Source organism: Hippocampus bargibanti, linkage group LG07 (assembly GCF_051943395.1).
Source record: "Hippocampus bargibanti isolate YZ-2025 linkage group LG07, ASM5194339v1, whole genome shotgun sequence".
Taxonomy (NCBI): domain Eukaryota; kingdom Metazoa; phylum Chordata; class Actinopteri; order Syngnathiformes; family Syngnathidae; genus Hippocampus; species Hippocampus bargibanti.
The window spans coordinates 18,305,525-18,333,298 of NC_142740.1; the positions used below are offsets into that span (position 1 = coordinate 18,305,525).

Here is a 27,774-nt window from a genome sequence, read left to right on the forward strand (position 1 = left end):
CCCCAACCTGAGAGCACGGACCATAGCAGAGTCCGGCACCGCCATGTCTGGACAGTAGGGATATATATATATAGGGCCGAAACTACCAGTAAGACTTTAGTTCGCTGAAGAAGCATCTTGGATAAGAACCGAAATGTCCGACACCTTCAAAGAAGTACAGATGACGGCTGAAGAAACCTTTTCATCGATGGACCACTCCTGTATAACTGAGAGCTGACACAGACCTCTTACAGAAGAGATGATTTGATGACAAACACCTCAGCCTTATGATCAGATAAAATGTGTTAAATTAAAACCACATTACAGCTTGTAGTAGCAGATGTACAGCTTATGTATTGAAAAAGAAACACTATGTTTACTTGTTTTTGAATTGTTATTTTTTTCTGTCATTACTATTCATTACAAACTTTATATACAGTACTTTATATAAAATATAGTTTGATGGAACTGATATATTTTAGGCTCACATGTTGGGTCTTCACTGACTTAAAATGAGAATAAATGTCTGTCTGTCAAAGAGACTTTTGCATGCTATGACAATGAGACACTTTCAGTGTCAGTTTGTAGCCCCTGCACACATGCTGGCTGTCACATCGATTTTTCCCCCGCTTTGCTCTTCCTCCACCTCCTCAAAGAATCAGCTCATTAATGACTACTAGGTGCACTAATCCATCCAAAATTTGGGGGACAGACATACTATGATAGGACATGCAAAAAAGTCTTAAAAATAACACCTGGAAATGAACAGGAAGTCAGACATTTTGCAAGTAGCCTTGCTGGCAGCTTTTCGGTTAGCTCATTATTTCATGTTCTCAATGCCAAATTTTGTGAGTTGAGTTTAATAAACACAAAACGCAATTAAGTGTAGACGAAAAAAATACGGTCACTGTAATTTAATGACCTTTAGATTTTTAATATCATCCCTTTATTAGCGGTCTCGTAGACATTTGTCTGAAAGGTTTTGGTCATCAAGCATGGGTCTTCATGAGGTTCACCAGGCTGTCTCTGCTAATCAGTGCATTGGGGTCCAAGTGGATTTGTGGGTCAAACCCAAATTAATTTCCTCTCAGCCCGCTACATTTACAAAGCACATAAAAAATTCTAATGTAATGTAATGTAGTTGATTAATCTGCTCCAGGTCAAATTATCACCATCATAAACCTTTGTAAATAGTACAGGTTTATTATGTACTATATTGCACTTGTTAAGTTGTTTTTGTCATTGATAAAGATTGAATAAAATGCTACAAATGTATGAGTCATATCATAAGTGCTGGAGTAGTGACAAAAAGGCATTTCATCAAAGCGTCATGGATGGATGCATTGCCATTCTTTTTCTTCTTTTGCTTTCGGCTTTTTTCTTCAGGGGTCACCAGAGCGAATCAGTGTCCTCCATCTAACTCGGTTTTGTGCATCTTCTTCTCTCACACCATCTACCTTCATGTCCTCTTTGACAACATCCATAAACCTCCTCTTTGGTATTCCTCTCAGTCTCCTGCCTGACAGTTCAAGGCTCAGCATCCTTCTCCCATCCATATACTCACTCTTTCTCCGCCATTATGGATGTAATTATAACAATATTCTATAACTACATCCAAACTGTAAAGATAATAAATTGCCTGTTTATTGTGGGGTACATTTAAAAGGAAACAATCATTGGGTGGAGTTTCCATTTTTGTGTGTGTTTTGTAACACTTTGTACAGGTGGAATTGGGAGTACAAATGCATTTGTGCAGTTGTGGGATGGGAGTAACTTTGTCCTTAAATTGGATGAAAATCAGAGCGGTCAAGGTTCAGCACTCCCTGCACTTCTGTATAAATATTGATAGTTTCTATAGTTGCAAAGTGATCGTAGGTGGTACAAAGAGATGAATTGGCTTACAAATGTCCCAATTTGAAGGCCAAATATGCTGACCACCACTGAGTAACCCAATAAAAGCCAATATGATTTAAATGCATTCCACTTTTATGTGGCACATGGTGCTCATAACAACTGCTCTGCAAAATTTAAATATGCACAGTAAAGGTTGACTTTGGTGTGTCATCAAGCCATTTCTTGTGGATAATTACCATTTCTTGTGGATAATTAATATGAGTACTTATCCGCGGCCTTAGGGATTATTGGAAGGACCATTTCAATGTGTATCATTGTCTTCAGCTGATAGAAAAGGCTTGGCATGATGTTACCCTTCGATTCTTGAAAGCAGCATGGAAGAATTTGTGGCCCGCATACATCCTTGAGAGGGACTTTGAAGGATTTGATCCTCATGACTCTGTTGTGTTGGACGACATTGTTTCCATTGGACCGAACATGGGACTCAAAGTGGATGCAGATGACATCGAGGAGCTTGTTGCTGACCATAATGAGGTCCTCAACACAGAGTATTTGATTTGCCTTCAAGAGGACAAGCAAAAGCAAGCCATTCAGTAGTTGTCCTCTGAGGGCGAGGAGGAGGAGATGGCTGCAGCATCAAGTGAGAGCATCAAGGCAATGTTGGCGAAGTGGAATGATGTGCAGGCTTTTATTGAACAGTTCCATCCAGAAAAGACTGTGGCTATGAGAATCATCAACATGATGAATTATAATGTGATGCCTCAGTTTCGTAAGACCTTACAAGTCAGAAAGCACCAGGTGTCAATTAAGAGCCATCGACGACCATCACAAATGTAAATAAAGTGACTTTATTTACAGTGCAGTCTATTTCTTTCATTACAATACAATAGCACATTTACTATATCTAGAATAAGATATATTGTGTGTAGTTTTAAGGCTTATTTAGTTGAAAATTATATTTTATGGAGACCTGGGAACGGATTATTCTCATTTTAATGGTTTCCTTTGGGAAATAAATTTTTGGGATACACACTCTGTCTGGGAACCAATTAAGTTTGTAAGCCAAGGCCCCACTGTATATTGAAGTCATCGAAAATAACAGTGACTACTGTGGTTGTGAAATAAGATACAGCATAGAGTTCTGGCGTGAGATAAAGCAGCTTTGTGAATCCTCCAAAATAGTTCAATTATAGCCACGGTGACCCTATTGGCCTGCGGCACAAGAACGGGGGTGTTGTGTGTCTTGATGGAATAAGAAACTCTTTGTAAAGTCCTACATTTGCAGGGCTTGTCATGATCTGGTTGGCCCCGCCTGCACCTGCGCAGGTGCTGGTCGTCCCGATCAGTGGCGGACTGCCACATTCGGATTGGCGACCAACGGGTAGCGACGTCAGCCCTGCCTGCAGCCTCGCAGGTGCTGGCCGTTTTAATCAGTGACACTTAAAAGGATTCCCGGCACGACCATCCGGTGTCGGTTCATTGTTTGTTGCATGCTTTGTCTGCAATCGCATGCATTGTATGCTGTGCATGTGTTTGTTTAACCTTGGCGGACTTTTACACTTTGTTTTCTTTTGATACTTTGTATTTTTTTCTGTTCAGATGCTTTTTATGTTTTACATTTTGTTCCTGCTGACCTTTATTTTAATACAATTTGTCAAACAACCTCCTGCTCACTCCTGCCTGCTTTTTGGGATCCGCACCCGCCATCACCACCTTGCAAAACCGTGACAGGGCTTGCGCTCACCCTCAAATAAACCAAACCCTTCGTCACACATTATATCATTTTTTTATGTACTGTTACTGTTATGTAAAACAAATCACTCCATGTGTCGGCAGGAAACATACTATATAATTAAAAGAAAATACTGTAAATATTTGACAGTATTGTGACAGTTACTATTTAACAAATAATCTGTCAATTAATCTGGCTTTTTGGAAAGAAAGCCTTGAGCAAAAAAGAGGCACACTTAACTATGTATGTCCAATTGCTTATAATTAACGAAGACTTATCACCTACTATTGTAATTATTGTGATTAATAAAAACAACAAACAAACTGAGGGAAGAATTTTTGTTTTTGTCGGAATACTTTGAAGGGCCTCACACACACACACACACACACACACACACACACACACACACACACACACACACACACATGCACACACACACACACACACAGGCACGCACACACACACACACACACACACACACACACACACACACACACACACACACACACACACACACACAAGGTTTAATTTTTAACATTCTGTTAAATTATGTTCGAAGGTTGCAACAGATTAATGGAATATCCAGTCATTTCAATGGAAAAATATTATTTTAGATATGTGTGTCTTGAGTTCCAAGCATGACCATGAAAATAAACTCATATATCAAGCCACTATTATGATTCTGTGTCACCATGCAATGACAGAGATACACGTGTCCTTAGTTGACTGTGACATGGTTATTATAAATGATAACAATTACATATTATGGTTTCAAAGTGGAAAACAAAACAAATGCAAATTCATCCTGATCCCTGCTTACATAATGGCCACTTTGATCTCACTGCAGCACTTCATTCTCTCTGATCACAACCAGACTGAGACTGATGAGACAACAATGCCCCTGATGGGCTTTGTCTCATGGCCCACTCAGCCTCTTTCAGGGAGGACAGGGTGCGGGCAAGGACAGTCGGCTTGTGACATGATCAATTTTATCAACACCATTTGAGTCTGGATCGAAGCTTAAATAATTATGTCACCTATCAGACACAAACAAACACTGTTTTTTATTCACTCACAATTCCACGTTGCCCTGACAAATGCAGTTGACCGCAGTCGTGATGGCAAAGCAAGACAAACGTGTACTGACTGAGCATGGCAAGAATGAAAGCCAGTGACAGCCTGACCTGGGGCGGGGTCCTCTGTCACCACAGCAACGACTCCCAGGGACATATGCATCCCTGCTGCATCCCGCCCATGTCATCAATTGATCTGATGACAGAGTTGGAATACAATTGGTGGCGACAACTCTCCCATTCTCTTGTCCCTTCCTCTTTTCAGTGTGTGGGTGCGTGTGTGTGTGTGTGTGTGTGTGTGTGTGTGTGTGTGTGTGTGTGTGTGTGTGTGTGTGTGTGTGTGTGTGTGTGTGTGTGTGTGTGTGTGTGTGTGTGTGTGTGTGTGTGTGTGTGGGTGTGCGTGTGCGTGTGTGTGTGTGTGTGTTTTCCAGGTGTACGACTGCCAAGCCAACAGAAGGCGTTGCTGACATTGCTAGTAGTGCTCTATTTGGCACACATGGTATTTTAAAGTCATACAGTTTATTGCTTTACCAATGTCATGATGATAGACACTTTTGAACAAACGCTAAAAAACCTTGACAGTCCCTGGAAAGAATCCGAAGCAAATCTTTCCGGGTAGCTTCCAGTGTTTACTGCGTTTTGAGCATCGGGGTGACTTCAGCAGGCGTTGGGCGTTACCTCCTGCCAACTGTTGTCATTCTAATGGGGGCTTGTCACTGAGCAAGTCCGCAAAGGTGCCAATTAGCATGTAAGATCACGCATGGACACGTTTTTACCATTTCCTTTGCCTTAACCTCTTTTTTTACTCCCCACTTTAACACTTATCTCTTTATTCATCGCTTTAACCCTCTCATGATATCAACTCATTTTTCTTTTTCAGTTTCAATTCTAAAACACACTTCTCAGGGTTGCCTGCATTTCATTTCCTACCTCATTCCCCCGGAACTCCCTTCCTCCCACTCACCACCTGTGAAATATACAGAACCATATAAAGCACCGAGGCATTTTTAGAAAGGGAATAGTTGCCCCCCGGTGAGCAAACGCTTCTGTCAATACAAATATTGTAGTGTGAGTTGTAATGGGGGGTTTCCACAGAGAGACTGTGTGTTATGTCTCACTCACATGCAGGAATCGAAAAATCTACTGTGTTGCTTAATCAGAAAGGGATATTCCATGCATGAGTCACAGATAAATACTTCAATGGAACTTATTTTAGTTCAATTCAAGTAGTCCACAATGCTAACTGGCCCTAATGGTTTTGAACATCTCTTAGTCTTTGAAGTACCGTATTTTCCGATGTATAAGGCACACCCAAAAGCCTTTATTTTCTTCAAAAGATGGCACTGCCTCTTCTATGGAGGTGCGCCTTATACGTGAAGTAATATCGAAGCACAACAGGTCTCAACACTACTGTCAGCATCCACCGACTCCATTTCCCCTTGTAGAAGAAGTCGTGCGTAACACCAGCCTCTACTGTAACGCCGGACAATATTGTATGCATTATATTTGGAATACATTTACATGTATATATGTATACATTATAATATATTTGGAGAACTTGTGTCATTCATTAAAGGTGTGCCTTACAGTCCAGTGGTCCTTATATATGGAAAAGGTTTGAAAATACACCATCCATTTGGGGTGCGCTTTATACTGTGGTGTGCCTTATACACCGGAAAATATGGTACATTTCTTGTTTTGATGTATTTATTTAAAATTTTTAAGCCTTTTGTTAGTTTTAAAACGTGTCCATATCGAGATTTGAACTGTGCATATGTATCCTATATCTCTTAATTCTTGTTGTGACGTGTCATTGAGTATGATGAAAAACGCTTAAAAATGTATTCTTTATTGTTATTACTGTGTAAATGAAGTGCTAGTTAGTAAAACTAAAATTGAATAGTTTGTATGCTTTTTAAAATGAATGACAACTAATTGGAGTCTTCATTAAGAAAATATATATTCATTACATAACTTTCACACAAAAAATGAAATGCCCCGTAACCACTCTCTCATATTTCATATTTCCACCAGTTACAACCTTTTCTGATAAATCCCATTAAATTCTGATGTCGGAAGAGGGTTTCAAAAAAAATTGGCAGACAATTAAATGTCGTGTCTGTGCATGCTTGTTTAAGAGATTCTGCACCTAATTACTAGTTCACCGTCAGCCCTGTCTGCTCGCCTCATATCATCAGTGTAGTCAATTGCTGTATAATGAGGCTGTGCACCTCTTGTGACATGCATACGTGTAATGGAATGGAGGGAGAGGCGGGAAGTCGAACATTCACATGACTACCATTCTGTAACTTCCATTGATTGTCACATTGACCATTTTGATAAAGATCGAACAAGCCTTTTCATGGAAATGAATGTTAATAAACGAAGACCTGGATGATCATATCACGTCAAAGTCCCCAAATAGTTTTATTAACGCTGTGCAGAAATGTCTTGCCATATGTCTGCCAGGTATGGCAAAACTTAATGGCCGTCATCATGCACGAGCCAATACGGCAGTGAATTGAGATAAGATAACATAAGATAAGGTAAGGTACGATAAGGTAAGGTATGGTAAGACAAGACAAGACAAGACAAGACAAATTTACATATACACAATGAGCGCTTGGTTCTTCCGGGTGCAAAATTTCCCATATCACATTTTTTTCCCGATATCGTGCAGCCCCACTATGAAGCAGAGTATGTTTAATAACAAACAAAAACAAATAAACAAACAAACAGACAGACAGACAGACAGACAGACAGACAGACAGACAGACAGACAGACAGACAGACAGACAGATAGATAGATAGATAGATAGATAGATAGATAGATAGATAGATAGATAGATAGATAGATAGATAGATAGATAATCAAATACAGTAAAGTCTCGTTATATCGATATCGGTTATATCGATAGTACTGCTTATTACAATACTATTTCTATGAACGCAAGGAGAAAATTTACATGCCGCAGGATCGGATATATCGATAGTCCGGTTTTATCGATGTTTTTTCCGACTCCTGAGAATATCGACATAACGAGACTTTACTGTATATAAATAAATAGATTAATAAATAAAACGAATAAATCAATAAATATGATGGTAATAATAATTGAACTTAAAATTGACTGGTTCATGTTATATTTTTCACAGCTTTTCTGACCTTTTCTTTCACGTTACAAATATTATATTTCAAAATAAAATGACCCATTCAGACCTTCTCCGGTCCGGAAAATATTGACTGTATAGCGATAGCGACAGACATAAAATAATGTTTATTGTGATACAATTTTCAACCACATCGCCCAGCTCTAATCCAGCAATTAATTAATATTTAATCTTACACACAGAGAATCAAGGCCAATACACATCCCGAGTTTATTAAATACAAAATGCACATAAAAATTAAAACAATGTTTTGGACGGGAGGATTTGGGCTAATCACGTGCACAAGAGAATTTTCCAAAATTGCTGTGGATTTATATTCTGTACATAATAAGCCTGATGAGAGCACAGGTCAACCCTTGGGAGAGGCTTTGTGGTCTTACTTTTTTTTCCATCTGTGCCCGTGCACATTAGAATAATCCATTAACAGCTGCTTGTCTCACTGTCGTTTAATTAAGCTTCTATTTCTGGACCAACACTCACTACTTCTCATGCCATGTCAATTGATCAACAGGCTGCAGCGAGCCTCGCCGCCCTCCTCATTGTCATCTCCCCTCCGACCTGGCATCCTTCCTCTCTCCTGCAGCGAAAAGAGCATCCTAGAGCCCGGGCCTCAATTGGACTCATTAATAATGGACCACGCCGGAATCATATAGAATTCTCTAAGAACACCGACAGATTCCCATCGCACTTTATTCAAACTGTTGAATATTTCATTTGTGTGTGCAAAAATGCGTGTGTGTGTGTGTGTGTAGGAAAGGTGAGTGTACATGAGCCCAATGTGCTTCTTCATCAAGCACCTTCTTTGATACCTGAAAGCTTGCCTTCTCATTGCTACGGATGGTTTAAAGCAGGGGTCGGGAACCTATGGCTCACGAGCCATATATGGCTCTTTTGATGATTGCATATGGCTCGCCGATAAAACTAAATACATATTGTCATTTTTTTCGCCGTTCATTTCACAGAGGGGCTGCAGTTGGCGGAAAGCGCAATTTTGATTGGATGACACTGACCTAGAATGGCCGAAAGCGCCATTTTGATTGGATTATAGTGGCCGTCATGTTGAAACAGGTAAACGCCCCTTTAAATGAGCCCAACTAGTGCACTTCAGCGTGAATGCACCGGAGCATTAGAGGAGAGAAAATGTTCTGAGTCTAGTTTGCAATGAAACAATACCATCGATGAAACAGTCGAATGTCAGTGACATTTTAACATGTCCCCATGTTAACGTAGTAGATTGCAGATAGCAAGTGTGGAAGCTTATGAGCCGTGTGCAGGCTAGCTAGCAGTAACTTCGCCTCTGGACCGGCAAATTGAATTTCATTCCGATCGTTTGCCTGGATTTTTAACAATGACGAGGAACAGAAAATCATTCATGTTAACGGTGAGTACTATCACAAAGTTATTTTAAATAATACATTCTGATATTTTGTTGAAAAGTGGCCGCGCGTGTGTGTGTGTGCGCGCGCACGCGAGCGTTTGTATGTGCGCGAGGAGACCATTCAATTCATATCTTGAGACACCAAGTGCCTAATATTTCAAGTACAAAACCTTCGAGAGTGGAACAATTCCATTTGGTTGGATGCGGGGGGATTACAATTCAATTTGATGTGTTAACACTGTATGTGTGTGTGCGTGTGTGTGTGTGTGTGTGCGTGTGTGTGTGCGTGCGCGTGTGTGTGTGTGTGTGTGTGTGTGTGTGTGTGTGTGTGTGTGTGTGTGTGTGTGTGTGTGTGTGTGTCCCAAACATATATATATATATATATAAAAATCCTCGTCTCACCCACCATGGGTGGTGTCTGTCCCCATTTCAGCTCGGGTCCTCTACCAGAGGCCAGGAAGCTTGAGGGTTCTGCGCAGTATCCGTGCTGTTCCCAGCACTGCGCTTTTCTGGACCGAGATATCCGATGTTGTTCCCGGGATCTGTTGCAACCACTCGTCGAGTTTGGGGGTCACTGCCCCGAGTGCTCCGACCACCACAGGCACGACTGTCACCTTTACCTTCCAGGCTCTCTCCAGCTCCTCTCTGAGCCCTTGGTATTTCTCGATTTTCTCATGTTCCTTCTTTCTGATGTTCCCATCACTCGGGATCGCTACATCCACGACAACGGCTTTCCTTTCCCCTTTATCTATGACCACGATATCTGGTTGGTTGGCCATTACCATCTTGTCAGTCTGTATCTGGAAGTCCCACAGGATTTTTGCTCGGTCATTCTCCACCACCTTGGGAGGTGTTTCCCATTTTGACCTTGGGGTTTCCAGTCCATACTCCGCACAGATGTTTCGGTAGACTATGCCAGCCACCTGGTTATGGCGCTCCATGTAGGCTTTCCCTGCCAGCATCTTACACCCTGCAGTTACGTGTTGGATTGTCTCAGGTGCCTCTTTGCACAACCTACACCTTGGGTCTTGTCTGGTGTGGTATATCCTTGCCTCTATGGCTCTGGTGTTCAGGGCCTGTTCTTGGGCAGCCAGGATGAGTGCCTCTGTGCTGTCCTTTAGGCCAGCCCTCTCTAGCCACTGATAGGACTTCTTGAGATCAGCCACTTCTGCTATGGTTCGGTGGTACATCCCGTGTAGGGGCTTTTCCTCCCATGATTGTCCCTCTTCCAGCACCTCATCCTCTGTTCCCCATTGACTGAGACATTCTCTGAGTACATCATCCGTTGGAGCCTTCTCTTTGATGTATTCATGGAGCTTGGATGTTTCATCCTGGACAGTGGCTCTCACACTCACTAGTCCCCGGCCTCCTTCCTTACGGCTTGTGTACAGTCTCAGGGTGCTGGACTTGGGATGGAACCCTCCGTGCATGGTGAGGAGCTTTCGGGTCTTAACATCTGTGGTCTGAATCTCTTCCTTTGGCCACCTTATTATTCCTGCAGGGTATCTGATCACTGGCAGGGCATAGCTGTTTATTGCCCGGGTCTTGTTCTTGCCATTGAGCTGGCTTCTGAGGACTTGCCTCACCCGCTGGAGGTATTTGGTCGTAGCCGCTTTCCTTGTTGCTAATTCGAGGTTGCCATTGGCCTGTGGTATACCGAGGTACTTGTAGCTGTACCTCCTTCTCCCATATGCCTTTCCAGTATCTTTCAGTTTCCAGCCTTGGAGGGTCTGCTCTGCTGTTAGAACCCTGCCACTGAGCGTACACTTTCGCAGGTTGTGTTGCGAACAGCCTGTTTATTCTTCTGGCCTCATTCTCTTTCGTGTACCTCTTTAGGCGACTGGCCAAGGCCTGGAGCCTTTGTTTGGCAGTTTCGAGTGCTTCAGGTATGGTTATCTGCATGTACCTCTTGGGTATTGGCCTTTTATTCACACCTCTCTGGGTCTCCGTCAATTGACTCACATCTTTCCGAGCCGCCTTGATCTTGGCCTCCAACCGTCTTTTCCATGGTGGGTAATGAATCTCGTGGCTCTCATGGTTGCTCTTTTTCATTTATTTATTTCATTTATTGGGGCTGGCTTCCCAATCTCATTATTCATTGGGGCTTGCCTCCCAATCTCTGGTTGAACCTCTTCCTGTGATGTGGCAGCCTGGGGCCCTTCACCTCGGAATTTTTGTTGTACCTCATCAATCTCAAGTTGTGATAGCAATTGCCGTTTGTGGATATTGGAACACTGAGCTACTAGTTGTTTCGTGGTCAACCGTGACTGTGGGTTTCGAAGTAACCATTCAGCCCCCATTCTCCGCATGTAACCCCTCTGACTAGGGTTGCTTGAGTAGTAGCATTCCAACAGAGCCATGTTATCGCATCTCGTCCATCTCCGCTTTGTTCCAGTAGCCCATTTTTCATCAGGGTGCTCTGGTTCCCCAGCACCTGACGCAGACCTTGTTTGGCCGGGCGATGTCTGAGCCGGCATTTCATTCCATTTATTGTCTCTCATCATTGTATGAGGTAGGCATTAGCGTGAAGGGTCTTGCCCAAGGACCCACACTGGATGATGTCATTGTGCTCATTTTCTCTGCCACAAGTGGGATTCGAACCCTCGTCTCCCATATGCCAAACCGATGCATTATCAACTGAGCTATCCAGCCGCTATATATATATATATATATATATATATATATATATATATATATATATATATATATTAGTATATATACAGGTAACATCCGATTTACGACCAGTCTGGCCTCTGACTTTCTCTCCAAAGCCTCTAATATGAGTTGTCCTCTGATGTACTCATTTCTGATCCTATCCAACCTGGTCACTCCCAAAGAAAACCTCAACATCTTCAGCTCTGCTACCTCCAGCTCTGCTTCCTGTCTTTTCTTCAGTGGCACTGTCTCCAGTCCAAACATCATGGCTGGTCACCACCGTTTATACACCTTTCCTTTCATCCTAGCTGAAACCCTTTTATCACACATCACACCTGACAATTTTCTCCAGCCGTTCCACCCTACCTGGACACGCTTCATCACCTCTCTTCCACACTCTCCATTGCTCTGGACAGTTGGGTCCCTCTTATTCACACACATACATTCCGTCTTGCTGCGAATAATTTTCATTCCTCTCCTTTCGAGGGCAAACCTCCACCTCTCTATTTTCTCCCCATTTAGCAATGCACGTTTGACTACAGTACATGCCAACGACTGATTTATGGGAAACTGAAGACCTGCGTTCATATTTTATTATCCACAATGTTGTTCAGTTCTGCACTTACCAAAGTATTTCATAAAGAAGTAGCGGCGCTGTCAGTAGGTTGGAAAATACTGAAACATTGCCCAACTTTATCCAGTGTTGAATTTTCTAGAGCACTTGTCCTAAAAAATGGTCATGAGTGAGCCAGAGGCTGTACGAGTTTAAATACGATGTGAGACGGATTACATATGCTTGTCTAACAAATCATAGGGTACAACAAACAAGCATTGCCACTTATATTCAGTCCTATCAAGCCTTTAAAGTCTTCTGTGAACCTTATGTTCATGGTTTTGCAATGTAGGACAAAGGAAGAGAAGAAATTGAATGCCAAAGACCACGTCGCATTGACTCACCCACTGAGCACCACAATGAAATCCATGACGTTCCACCCATTCCGAAGGTAGGAGCCTTTATGGAATACAAAGCCCAAAGCAATGATCTTGATTCCCGCCTCCAAACAGAACATCCCAATGAAGTAAGGCTCGGTCTTCTCCTATTGATGCAAGGTGAAGTAAAGATTCTTAAGCAACAGCTCGATCTTAAAGTGTAGTAGTTGAATGTTAACGTGACGCCTCACCAGTCTCTTTGACATTGGTGTTTTATCCTCTCCGGGTAGGTGTTGCTCTAGAGCCAGGACGATACAGTTGGCGATGATGGTGGCGAGGATCATGTATTCAAACGGAGTGGCAGGAGGAAGTTAAGGAACCATGTGTGCTCACTTTGAGAAAGATTATTCATTTAAGGGAGCAAAGAAAACATGGTTATGGTTAATAAACAAATGAAATCCAATACAACAGCAGTACCTAAAACAAGGGTGTCAAACTCATTTTTTTGCCGCAGACCACATTGTAGTTATGTTTTTCTCTCGGGGCCATTATGAATTTGGGGAAGTCATTAGAATGTTTAATCCCTTCCACATATTACATATAGAGTGCACAAGAAATGAATGAATAATTAGTTTTCAAATTTGAAGTCAAGAATAATGACTGTTATTGTGGCTGACATGGAACAATTTGAAATTTTGGTGCGGACTTGAGCAAGCATCATGGAACTTGACATGCTTGATTTTCTTTCGCGACCAAATAAAATAATGTGGCAGGCCAGATCTGGCCCCCAGGCCTTCAATATGACACCTGTGATCTAAAACGATGCCTAAAATGAAATATAATGGTTTACCATCTGCAGTAGTCGATTGAAAAAGTCATCAAATGTCAGGTGATACTGTCCCACTCCAGTCCAGCAGTTTTATCTCTGAATACAGTGGGAACATGCCCCAGGTGTTCTTGCGAATAGGTCTCCTTTATTGCTCGTTTAAATCTACAAGGACAGTCATAAACAAGTCGTAAAACGAATACCTCTAACTGTGTCAATCGAAGTTGAATACAATGGTTTTTGTCAAGACAACATATCCAGCATAAGGTCTTATTCTTTTGTGAAGGCATTGTGTGCAGTGAGGGTCTGAGACCCGGTCAATTCTCGTGAGTCCACTCAGATGTGAGTAACTGTTAACCACACGTTTTCATACCACACTCAGCTCATATGTCACACCCCAATTATTCCTTGCTCCCTTCAGATCCCGACTGTTAATGTAGTAAGTCACATTGACACTGCCATCCATTCTAAAGTCATTATTGAAAGCTGGTGACAGTAAGGCTATTACTGTTCCTCTGTAAAATATATAAAAGGGGCAAATGAATCAGCCGCGTTGTAAAGCCACTCACACTGAGACATGATTTGGGCTGCAAAACCCAGTGAAATTGGGTCCCTCAAACTTCACACTCTGCAGAAGAGGCAGAAGCAAAAAATGAAAAATGGCGGCATCAACGAGATAATAGGGAAGGAAAGACAGACGAGAAAGTGATCGGGACGTAGGAAATAGGCTGATGCTTACAAAACGAGCGAGTGATGAGGCAGAGGAGGAGGAGGCAATGAGACCAAATTAGGCTGACACCGGACGGATCAATATCGCTTGGCTGGTGATACCCAGCGGGATTACTCGGGGGCATTTGAGCTCTGAGAGGCTGAACACAAAAAGAGCCAATCCAAATGTTAACACCCAGCAGCTCTCACTTGAACCTGGGGCCGCTCGGTACATTACATTATAGCTCAGGGGGGGTTGCAACACAACTGCGAGGTCATCAGCGAGCAGCAGACAAGAGGAAAAAAGTCTGAATGACATAATAGCCGCATCTATCTTCTTTCTTCTGATGTTTTATCATCTTACACCAATATGATAAATGCTACCTTTGTGTCCTTAAACAGCAGTCAACAGGAGGGAGAGACGGACGGAGATGTAATGGAGGGAGGAAGTCAGGAGGTAGGGGTTGAGGGGTGGAAGGAGGTATCCACGGCAACAGGTTTATCTTGGAGCCAAAAATCAATGCCCTGAGGTGCCGACTGGGGCAGCATATTTATTGTCTTTTCTCTTTATATTATTTTACTTATTTTTTACATGTATATGCATCATCAAAATCCTGGAGTAAAATATTATTATTATTATTATTATTATTATTATTATTATTATTATTATTATTACAAAGATGGTATTTTATAAAAAGTATGGGACTTAACCAGAATATTCTATGGGAATCTGTGTTGATTCAGAATCTCCCCCAGGACAGAAGGCTTTGTTGTGTTTCGGAGAAAAAAAATGACCACTTAAAAAAATCAATAATAAAAATGTTGACCATTTCATAAAAATCTGTTCTTTATCCAACAATTCCAAGTGCGTTTCTCAGTTTAAAAACTGACTCAACAAAGATGTTAGCTTTCTGCTCATTCACCCGCCCAGCTAGGGGACCCTTCAACCCACCTCAGCGATTTCTCATGACATCACCATCGAAGCTTACATGTAGGGTTTTAATCACTTAATGAATAAAATGTGATGAAAAAAGGGAAGTGGCTCAAGACCATAAGTGTTGTCCCCCATCATATATTTTTTAACAGAAAATTGACTTTTTAATTGCTTTTTACAAATGAAGTTCTCTGTGTCTGTGTCTTTGTTTTGTCGTATTGTCTCTTTGCTGTCATATTATTTGTTACTTAGTTTTTTTTGTTCTTTTGACTTCAAGACGGCGCCGCGAGAGTGGCTGCCTTTCCAGCAGCTCATGTATTTTTTTTCTCCTTTCATTCCTTTCATCACTTTGCTGCTGTGAAATGAAAATTTCTCCACTGTGAGACGAATAAAGGCATATCCAATCCAATTCCAATCCAATTTGATGAATTCATTTTTTAGTTCATTTTTTATTCTGTGAAGCTGATTTCTTGTTCATCAAATACCCCCAACCCACCAAAGTCATCATGATAACGAAATCTGTTCTCAAAAGTGGTCCAGCAAGATATAAGCAAAAATGAGTAAAGGTTCACTTTCATCAAAAGGTACATACACAATTTTCAGCCATAGACGGATGGATGGGTGGCTAGATGGATCGGTGAGTTGGTGGATCGCTAGATCGATCGATCGATAAATGGATCGATCCATCTATCGACAGACAAGACAAGGCAAGACAAGACAAGGCAAGACAAGACAAGACAAGACAAGGCCAGACAGACACAGACAGAGAGAGAGAGAGAGAGAGAGAGAGAGAGAGCGATAGATAGATAGATAGATAGATAGATAGATAGATAGATAGATAGATAGATAGATAGATAGATAGATAGATAGATAGATAGATAGATAGATAGATAGATAGATAGATAGATAGATAGATAGATAGATAGATAGATAGATAGATAGATAGATAGATAGATAGATAGATCTTGAGTTCATGACCCGGTCCGACCTCCCTGTGTGGAGTTTGCATGTTCTCCCCAGGCCTGCGTGGGTTTTCTCCTGGTCCTCCGGTGTCCTCCCACATTCCAAAAATGTACACGGCAGGCTGATTGAACCCTCCAAAATTGAGTGAGTGTAGGAGTGACTGGGGTGTCAAGTGAACTCCAGTATATTCCTTGATCGTAGAGGCACATTGACATAGGATGTCATGGATTTGTTTTGAAGAAACGGTTCTAAATTGTGAAAACAAAATCCACATTTACAGTACATTGAAGTTTAAGAAACTCAACATAGACACACTCCAGTCTTCCTCGAGTGCTGTGGTCTCATGCTTTATGCAGATTCATCAGTCACGCGCCTCGTGAGGGATCCTGTGAGTCACACTGATGCTCGGTCGGTGCCACAATTCCTCAAAACACGCATGTAAAAATAGACACGGGGATGGTCCACAGAGACGGGCCACGATGATGGGTGCGACCATTAATATGTTCAAGCTCCAGATGACATACACACACTGAAATTCTTAAGGTGAAGGTAGAGAGGGAATTGCTGGCTTCTGAGCCTCACAGAGTGGAAACACTAGAAATGGAAAGGGGGGACAACAGCCTTCAGCTAATGATAGTGAGACTGAGGTATTGAAAGAGTGTGACATTCAGAATGATTGTAACGTAAAAGATGTAATGTTACAGTCATCCCCTGCGACGCATCAGCAGTTGACTTGTGAGAATCAATTTGGAAGATAAATGCAGTCACTCATCAGTCAGACAGCACTGTAAGTCAAAGTCAACCCTTGCGTAAATACCCACAGAGGAAGAAACAAGGAGGAAAACGGCCTTGGAGTAATCGGACTATTTCCCTTTAATTTGCTCGGATATAAATGAACACATTGATTTTTGTCAAAGGAAAAATGGAAATTGAACAAATTTATAGAATTTAGCAGAAATAAATACGCTTTGGGTGTAATTATCTCCCTATTAATACAAGGCGGGACCACCTAATGAAAGAGAAAAAAGCACCATACTTCCGTGGTCCATCACTAGATGGTGGCACAATTTGGGAACATTAAATTTGACAGAAGAATGAAAACAGGAAGTGATGCAAATGTGAACTTCAGTTTTTACTGTCATATTTTCTGTCATCCAACTTTCTCGCGAAAGGGAAAGCAGCAGTTGCAGAGTTGTGTGTGAAATGAAAAAATGTTGAGATTTGTCAACTGTAAAGGGAGTGTTATGTTTAGTTATGTTTGCGTGTGTTGCAAGACCTTAAAAACTTAGAAGTTCCACAAATGCTACAGACAATAGTGTCAATTTAAATGGTTGCAAGGTGTGGTCTGGGATGCAAACCTTGTGATGGGGCGTGGATGGCTGGTTTTTTTTCATGTTTGCGCTTTGTTCCAGCTTCAGCTGTTGTTAAAGCACTATATAAACCAATGTGTATGTACTGCATTGTATTTTGGACAGCCACCCTCATTTCAAGGTCATACAACTCCAGACCAATATAATTTAGGAATTAACTATTTATTTCTGGTGAAAGACGAGAGTCGAAATTTTCTTACGCTGCATTGAATGTCTATGTAGTCCTAAAACTCAATTTTCTGTGGGTCCTGGAATTTGAGCGACAATGACAAAAACCCTGACACTGGAGTGGACACATTTTTGCACGTCTGGCAGTGAATGACTTAAATGGTGTACATTTATAGCGTGGATTTCACTTGTTGCAAGGTGAGGTCTGGAATGCAAACCTTGTGGTGGGGAGCAGATTACTGTTGTTAAATTGCCTTCTGATACTTCAATGCTCACACTTAAAAAGCAAGGGACACCCTAAACCGGTTGCCCGTCAATCGCGGGGCATACAGACCCAAATTTCCATTTGCGCTCACAATCACACTTATGGACAATTTGGAGTGTTTAATCAGCTTGCCATGCCTGTTTTTGGAATGTGGGAGGAAACCGGAGGACCCGGAGAAAACCCAGGCAGGCCCTGGTAGAACATGCTAACTCCACACAGGAAGGCCAGGAATTGAAACCCACATTGTGAAGTGGACACGCTAAAACTCCACCACTGAATAGCATTTGAGATGTAATTGAATGATTATAACAGTAGCTAAACCTTAAAAACCTTTCTACAATGACTTTATATCAAAATATAGACAAGGTTTAGGTCTGTTCTTCAATAAATCAAAATGGACTAACTTGTCACACTAAACATCATAATACAGCAAACCTGCATCCTAAAATGTGTGGAAAATCTCGGGACGAATAATTACAAGTATCAATGATTTTAAGGTGAAGCATGTCAATGGGTTACTTCTTACTTGAGGGAAACCCGGCCGGGTGCTTTGGAGCTACTTAACCACCAACATCAGACAGATAAGCTGTCATGGATCAGTCATTGTCCACAAACAAATATGTTCTTATATGCTTTGATATGCTGAATAAATCAAACTATGTAATTATGTTCTCTCCTAATCAAGAAAAAAAAAATCTCACTGAGAAGTGATGCTCGAGTGAACACACATTTGACTTTTCGAAGATTTACTGCATTGACTGCACGTGTGCACTTGCTTGTCGCAGTTTTAAACATGTAAAATTTACCTTCCAATTAAACAATTGTTTTTTCTTATCTACTTTTTGTTATATAGATAGGCATAGGAATGACGAAGCGGTGTGAAGATGTTACTCAATCATTTCACGGAACACAATTTAACTCTGAACCATAGCTAACGTATCCATCCCATAGGGGTCCATATATTATCACCAATTCAATGTTGGTCATCATGTCGAGGGTGATCTGAGTCTCACGTGCAGACAAGATAGAGCTTGAGTAAATTGCGGGAAAATGGGTAACTTCTTTTTTCATTAGATTTTGGTAATACTGTACCGAGACTGGGGGTGTTGTAGCCTCTACAAGGGTGTACCATAGTGAAAGGACAGCAGTAGAGTAAGCCATGTGTTAGCTAACCGTACAATATAGTGAGCGGCAGCTTATCAAATGCATATGGTGCAGCGATCAGATATCCTTCTCTATAATTCTTCTTAATATCTGTTCATTGTGCACAGGAGAGCTCATGAGATGTAACAGAACACTCCCTCCCGGGTAGCACATTAAACTGCACATCGGAAAGTCTGCTTGTCTGTCACTTCAGTGTATATAATTGTTGATTTAAAGCGAAATTGTATTGTCACGATGGCGCAAATACTTTCATTGGTTCATAAAACAATCTGCGTTCATTCAAAACCCCCCGTTGCCTATTCAATAGTCGACATTCAAATAATATTTTTAAACACACGGTTGAATGGGCAAATTCAAAGGAAACAACAATGGACGACAGCAAACAGCAGAATGTTTTATATTTGTTTTAAACCAGAAGTAGGCCATTCAGTTATTCACAAGGCTGCTGTTTTGAGCATAACAATAACGGACAAAAGGCAACACCTGGCCTGGACACCTGGCGAGCTGCGGCAGAAAAACACACACGCACACACACGCACGGATATCAATCCCGATTAGCATTTGATCACAGATGGAATCATAAAGTTGCTTCATGGGTAGTAAAAAATAATAAATATACCCCAATATATTATGTAATAATACTGTAACCTACTCCCCAAAGAAGTGGTTGTGTGTTTGCGGTAACAACCCATAAAGCAAGCACTGTAAAGGTGTGTGGGGTTTATTTTCACTGAGTCACTATGCACACAATGGAAGAATTACCCCGCACAAGCATAATGGCACTAACCGTCTGACCATTGGAAAGAGGATGATAGATATTGAGAGAGAGATGGACAGAGACAGACCGACAAAAAATGCTTTCTTAATCCCAGAAGTCATTTTTATGGGTTATATTTGTTGTATTTGCAGTACAGAACTGAACAGTGGAGATTTGTTTGAGATATTTCTGGCTATTTTGCTCTTTTGCGTTCAATCACTAAATAACATGAACAAAATGTTATGACAATGATGCAGTACGATTCGACATCTCTCAAACAAGTGTTTTACAATAAAGTCTTTGTGAATTATTCTGACATTATGGCGGGCACTAGGACCTAGGGCATCTCACCCAGCAGGTGCACAGGAGGGGGCGGGTTTATGTTACATATATTTCACTGCCTTTTCTGTTTGAGTTAGATCCAGTTGTTAGCCGTTGGAATAAACACGTCTTCGTCCAATCTTGTGTGCTCCTTCCTCAACGGCTACAACATTAGAATAAACTTCAAATCGTATTTACATTTGAAAGCTTCACTTCATGTTCCAGCGTTCAATTTTGTGGTGAAAAGGTTGCTGCTGTAAATTTAAAATCCTCATTGTGGTTGACCTGCACCTATTCCCGCTGACTTTTGCTAATAATAATAATAATAATAATAATAATAATCTCTCATCTCCCGTACCGCTTATTCTTCATTAGGGTAGCGGGGGTTGCTGGAGCCTATCTCAGCTGTCTTCGGGCACGAGGCGGGCGACACCCTGAATTGGTTGCCAGCCAATCGCAGGGCACACAAAGACATACAACAGTCCCTCTCACACTCACACCTAGGGACAATTTGGAGTGGTCAATCTGCCTGCCATGCATGTTTTTGGAGTGTGGGAGGAAACTGGAGGAGCCGGAGAAAACCCACGCGGGTCCGGGGAGAACATGCAAACTCCACACAGGGCCGGCTCTACCCAATTTGGTGCCCTAGGCGAGATTACATCCCGGCGCCCCCAATACAATTCAATGACAACAGCCAACTGAGCAATCACGGCGTGGCGGCGCCCCTCCAGCAGATGGCGCCCTAGGCGACCGCCTATATCGCCTATGCCAAGACTGCAAACTCCACACAGGGAGGCCGGACGGGGACGCGAACCCGCGACCTCTGCACGCGAACAACCCACCTCTGCACTGTGAAGCCGGTGTGCTAACCACTCGGCTACCGGGCCCGCCTTAATAATAATAATAATAATAATAATAATAATAATAAATGTTGTTGTGACGCGCCTTTTTCAGATGGTGTTACTGTGAGGGCATGACCTATCTGTCAGATCTGCGCAAGTATACGCCGAAACATGTCAAGTAATTGAACACCTAAAATACACTGTAAGAAAACAATATGTTTTCAATTAAATAATAATAATATCTGAGAAAATGCCAGCCCCACCACCCCACCACAAAAAACTGAGCCAAACAAATGGTGTGTGTGACTCAATATGGCGTAATCAGTCCAGGCCCTTCCACATCACTCTTCTGGAGTCAGCTGGGATAAGCTCCAGCTCACCCACGGCCAGAGTGAGCGCAACCCAAATAGAAATCGGTTCAATGGTAACAGAACACCATGCACCATATATTTTTTCATATGGTACATTGGGATTACATGTATACACTCCATAAATTAACTTGCTCCATTAATCCATAGCAATCATACAACCACAACAGTAGTCTTATAGATTAGTGTATGCTACATCTCCAAAAGTGAACATAATTATGTTTAATAAATCTGTTTGGCTTGGGGAAGCCATTAGAATGTTTCATTCCCTCCACATATTACATATAGAGCGCACAACAATTTAATGAAGAAATAGTTTTCAAACCTGAACCCAAAAATAATGAATGTAATTGTGTTTTATATGGGACAATTTGGAACGTTGGTTCAGATTTTAGCAAGGATCCTGGAATTTCACTAGTTTGATTTGCATTCGCGGGCCGAAAGATAATGATGTGGCGGTCCAGATTTGGCACCCGAGCCTTGACTTTGACCCAATGCAATCTGGATCTTACTAAAGCGTGCAAGCGTACCAAATCAAGTAATCGGTATGATTGAGGGTCCGTGCCCATAGTACTGAATTTTACGCGTTGCTTGGCGTCTACTCTTGTCAACAGCTTTTATCCGTCATTTAAAACAATATCGATATAAGGCACTAAAAAAATTGCATTAATGTGTTCGACAAGTCTGGGATCCATCAGTGTGTGCGTGTGTACCATATAAAGTGTCAGTACAATACCTCTATTGAATCTTACGAGTCTGTCGTATAGTTAATTATTTTGTTCGGACATTGTCGCGCTTTGCAAGCAGCATAAAAGGATATGGCCACTCAGTGATTTTCTTGGCGTACTTGCGGACTTCGTTATCCTCCCCAAAGATGAAGAGAGACCTGTTGACGGTGAAGCAGTTCTCCCGAACGGGGATTCGGTTGTACAAGGCCATGGCGCGGGCACGTTGCGCTTTGGTCATCTTGAAAGCGGCGGGGGACACGCCACCTGTGGACGCGGCAGCTCCATCGCGGCTCCTGTTGCGCTCCGAGCCGCCGTCGCCGGTGCTCAACAAGACCGGAACGTCGTCCCCGAAGCGGGCCATTCTGTCCAGGCAAAGAAGAAGAAGGACGAAGAAGAAGCAGGCAATGAAGAGGGTGATTCGAATTGATTAAAAAGGGCGCGGTGCTGCCTTCGATTGCTGTCCGTGACCAATCAGTCCATTCTTAGTTTTCGCAAAGAAAAACACACAAAAACGTCTTCAGCATTGTCTTTTCGCGGTCAAAAGAAAAAAAAATAAAAGCAAGTTGGCCACCACTTCCCACTCCTGTGCGTAAAACCAAAACATATCCGACGAACGCGCGTTCAAAATCCACACACAGCCTTAAAAATCCAAAAGAAGCTGCAACAGGTCACATCAAATTGGTGATATTTGAAATAATCCCGCAATTTCGGACAAAAGAGGGCCGTTTCCCGTGCCCAAATCGCACTCGAAGAGAAATAAACTTTGGCATTTCTCCTCCAAAATAAGCGAGGCGAAATGCATTGGGAGGGAGTGAAGCTCCCTCTCCTCCACTCTTGTCACGCTCAAAATAAATAACATCACGCCCCCTTTCTCTGGTCCAAATGCACTTTGGCTTAGCAACCAAAATGCAAAAAAAAAACATCAAGACCCAATGGAAAAGAAACCATTGGGTGTTGCATCAAGACGTGAGGTGCTAGTTTAATTTTTTTCACCGCATTAACACAGAAGACTTGTTATGGCCTTACCGCGGAAACATTGCAAATGGAATCTGACTTTTCCCTCTCGGGTAGATGAGAGGAACACCATCGACAACAGGTCCTCCGGGATGCAAGTGTAATTGAAATGACTGAAATGACAGTAAAGGATCACACTATATTGTCCTTGCGTCAGGCTGAGTGTGCAGCACTCACAGCTTCTTTTGGCTGAAAGGTGAAGAGGTTATTGTGGTAATTAAGTGCTGACGGGAATGATGAAGGACTATGGAGAATGTCGACATCCTGAGGAAATTGGCAATGAGCAAAGAATTTGTAGCCTCTTCCATTCATGTTGAATGTTGGAATCTATTTATCTCTTATTTTGAAAAACTAGCTTGTACGTTCGCTGAATGAGATTTTTGGAGGTAACAAAATTTATTTGAATCAATGTGTGGTTGTGAAAAATTTTAAAAATTGCTAAACGTACACATTTGAACATGTGAGGGTGACACGGAATATTTTCATAAATGCTATTCACAACAAAATAAGACATACATTATTTAGATTTTTTTTTTTTGGTTTGTTTGTTTTGCAGGCAGAACAAGTAGCAACCGTGACAGGCACTATGGGAAACAGATGGGTGGATAACACTATGTGACGATCAAAGAACCTGCAGGTCTTGTCACTTGTATTACTAGGTAGGATGTGGTTTTTACACAAAGTTTTGACGTCAAAGACGGGACCTATCTGTGTGTGTTTGTCTGGTGTCAACACATTTCATCTTCATGAAGGACACGATGACAAGCATTGGATGAGGCTGATGCTGTCAATTCATAATTTGTTTTATGTAATATGCATTTTATATTTTTATATTATGTAATCAATGTTTTAAAAATTATGTTATATAATTTAATCAAAAGATTGTAGTTCACATTATTTTATAAATGTAATTATTTATTTAAATAAATTTAATTTCAATTAAAATAATTTGAATAAAATGTTTTATGAAATGTATGTTAAAATAACGTAAAAGAAAGTTTTATTAAATTATATATATATATATATATATATATATATATATATACACACACACACACACACACACACACACACACACACACACACACACACACACACACACACACACACACACACACACACACTCCATTGTCCTCTGGGTACCATATTGAGCTGCACAACGCTTCTCCGTTTGAATGGTCAATTAAAATAAAAAATGATTTCATTGTTACCTCCCCAACAGCTTCAATCATGGTGGAGCATTAAAGGCAGATTATTTCATACATCTAGTGTTGGAGCTCATTAGACTATGCAGGTGGCCAACCTTTAGAAAAGGAGCCTCATTCATTTTTTATGATATCTAACACGGTGTTCAGATGTGGCGCAGTGGCCAACCTGTTAGCACAACATGCTGGTTCAAATCTTTGACCTAATGTGCCTGCCATAAATAAACTCAGCATTAACTCTATCCCATTTGGACCAACCGCTGCAGAATTAGCTATCTCATCTGATTTGGGTTACTTTCGATAGAGCACTTTTAAGCATGTCCACTTGTTGGCTACATTGAAATTGATTTTAATCTGCACCGCTAAAGTCCACAAAGGTCAGTTGCTTGATATGGAGTCAAGCAACCTCTGTCAAATTTCACATAGGTGGCAAATACACAGAGCAAATCCTAAAAATCCACTTGAGGTTGGAACAGAGTAGCAATGAGTCACAAGAGCATGTCTGCGATTCTTTTTTGTTTTGCTCACTCAGATATTGGTTTCACTTAATATGAGCTCCAGCTCTCCTTGTCAGCAGCTCTCCAAAGAATACATGATTAAATTATTTCTCCAACCCACAACCCCCCTTGCGTCAAATTGAGTAAATCTACTACTGCTCCTCAGACGCATATTGGTAGCTGCACAGGAGATGACATTCTCCAAAATGTGTATTTCTTTCCACATTGTGCTCCTCAATTTCGGGAAAAAAATTTGTGGCTTTGTTAACTTTCCCATAAACAGTACATCACTTAAAACATAGCCACATTTGTTTGTCAATATTAGTCCTTGAACTTTTCTGACACACGTGAAGAAATTGTTGGCATCTTTTTTTTTAATTAGGACTCGGATAGCATATAGCGGTCAATACAAAGGCTCCTGTACTTCTTTTGATTACATCATCGGATTATCACAGTGGTGGACCGTCAAGGCCTGCAAAGCCTTCTCTGCTGGCCGAAAAATATCTGAATCACGGACAGATGTTAGTTATATTTTGTCCATGATTTCTTATTAAATACTTCCAAATTGTCTTTCAGCTTCCTTTCATTGTTTTCCCGTTGTGCTGCTTCAAGATGTGTGTTTTTGTATTGAAGCATTTAACCAATCACATTTCAGCCATAATTTGTTACCAGGGTCAGTTCTGCAGGCCCTGTAGCATAAAAATCAATGTAGATGAAACTGTTGCTTTAACCAATCAGATTTAGAGTTGGCAATTCAAGGCCTGCTGGAAGGTGCTGGAAACTTCAGTTTTCACAAATTATGATTGGCTAGTCACATGTTTGGCAAATCACTAGCCAATAACAGTATCACTAGCCACTAGTATCAATAGCATACTGGCCAGAGCGAGCACACTGTATCTGTACCGAGCTGCAAAAGCAAATATATTGTTGTGTTGATTTAATAGTGGTTTTGTGAACCCATAATGGCTGGAGGAGGGGAAAAATGGATTTGGTAGGAGATTTACTGTTAAAGCAATTTTCAAGGCGGATTTTTCAAGAAATAATGGACATCATTAAGAAAGGTAGGTCAGTTATTTCCTGGCTAATGGTAGTGGACTTGTAATAAATCACACCACACTTTTTTCAGTCTGGATTGATTCAGACGTAGCACCACTGGAGGCTATGCCATGAAATCCACGGCCCGCCACTGGATTATCATGTACATCCACTGAAGGTAGAGAGTGGTTAATGGTCCTTTGGAATCTGAAAAGATGTGATGGAAAATGACAATGACAAAAATAAGTATGGACCTCAACGGTTCAAAGCAAATACAATGAAGCAGCATGTCACTGTTATGACGCGTGCAAGTGGGATTAACTACAGATGGAAGTGAACCGTCTAAATACTTTTGAATCCAGATTAAAAACTCCTTCTAATCCATGCCTTTGATTTAGGTCTTTTAACTCATTCACTGCCAGACATGTGAGAAAATGTGTCCACTCCAGTGCCAGTTTTTGTTATTGTAGCTCAAATTCTAGGACTCACAGAATATTGAGTTTTAGGACTACATAAACATTCAATGCAGCGTAAGAAACCTTAGACTCTCTTCTTTCATCAGAAAAAAAGAGTAAATTCTTAAATTATAAGGGTCTTGAGTTATATGAGCTTGAAATGAGGGCAGCTGTCCAAAATACAATGTGATACATACATACGTATTGGTTTGTTTCGCACTTTAACAACAGCTAAAGGTGGAAACAAGCACTAACATGGGAAAAAAAGGAAATTTTGCCACCTTGTCGAAGAGAAAAAAACATTGCCAGAGGTCTCTGCCAGCACTTTATCAGCACCCCAGCAAGAAAAACCAAAACCTGAGCAAATTTGGCAATGGCGCTCAATGTCATTTTTTCAATTCCCGAATAAATTCGGCAATGGCAGTGAATGAGCACATTCTTAAATCAATGTCATTAGACTGGATCATTTTAGAATTCTGTCTGTCTGTCTTTAAATCTTTTTAAGGTGTTTATATGGTGTCATTGTTTGTTCTTGTAGTCATTTTGCAAAGCTACTTCTGTTTCCTCTGCTTTGTTTTTAATTGTCTTTTGCGGCTTTGGATATTAATTCTTCTCGGTTTTACAAAGCACTCCAAGTTGCCTTGTTTACGAAATCCGATTCTATAAACAAAGCTGACATTCCTTGTCTTGCCTTAAAACTCTGTCCTACCACCAGATTATGCATCATACATTTAATACCTATTGTATAATTAATACAGAGCAGTGCCATTATTTTCAAAAGCCGAAGCCAATTGCGGGTACAGTAGCTAGCTTTAGCAAGGGGCAGGATAAGGTGATCATTTTATGTATTTCAGCTATCAAGTCACAATGGAAGACCATTTGTCAATGTAGGCTTCGTCAGCGAACGAAGCCTCTTGGATAGGAGGCGAAACGTCAGACACCTTCAAAAAGTACAGATGACGGCTGAAGAAACCTTCTCATCGATGGTGATCCAATATTAATTTTCCTGCAGATGCAGCTCACGAGAACAGTGGCAGAAACTGGATATTACCCTAATCCCCCCCATCTATGGATTATAAATAAAAACATTGATTGAGAAAAGAGCAAGGGGAAAACGTAACCCGCCGAAACTAGGTGTTATAATTTACCACATCATATTCTCAATACTTTTCTCACACAATCCCACCGTCTTTAAAATTTCAACATCTGTCATTTGAACGAATGGCTTGCTCCTATGAAAACCTCCCCCAAAATGTGGCCAAAATTGGACAGTGACGTGACGAAGCTTGGCGAAACACAAAGGCTAGCTGCAAAAGGCAGACCTATTGATGTGGCCACATGAAGGGTCTAAAGGTGGTGCTTGGGGGCACCGGACTATATTT

The 27,774-nt window shown here is 41.3% G+C and overlaps 1 protein-coding gene across 10 annotated transcripts in view; it reads right to left on the reverse strand.

The window, feature by feature from the left end:
• Window positions 1-27,774, reverse strand: part of cacna1ea (calcium voltage-gated channel subunit alpha1 Ea) — a 99,353-nt gene that overhangs the window by 45,872 nt on the left and 25,707 nt on the right. For all 10 annotated transcript variants that reach the window (XR_016115573.1, XM_089001031.1, XM_089001033.1 and 7 more), the window contains exons 3-5: window positions 22,279-22,548; window positions 13,024-13,129; window positions 12,800-12,939 (exon numbers count right to left, since the gene is read on the reverse strand). Coding sequence is in view for 9 of the 10 variants with exons in the window: in XM_089001031.1 (XP_088857157.1) it covers window positions 12,800-12,939; window positions 13,024-13,129; window positions 22,279-22,548 (516 nt within the window). In the remaining variant the exon portion in view is untranslated. The remainder of the gene's footprint in view (window positions 1-12,799; window positions 12,940-13,023; window positions 13,130-22,278; window positions 22,549-27,774) is intronic.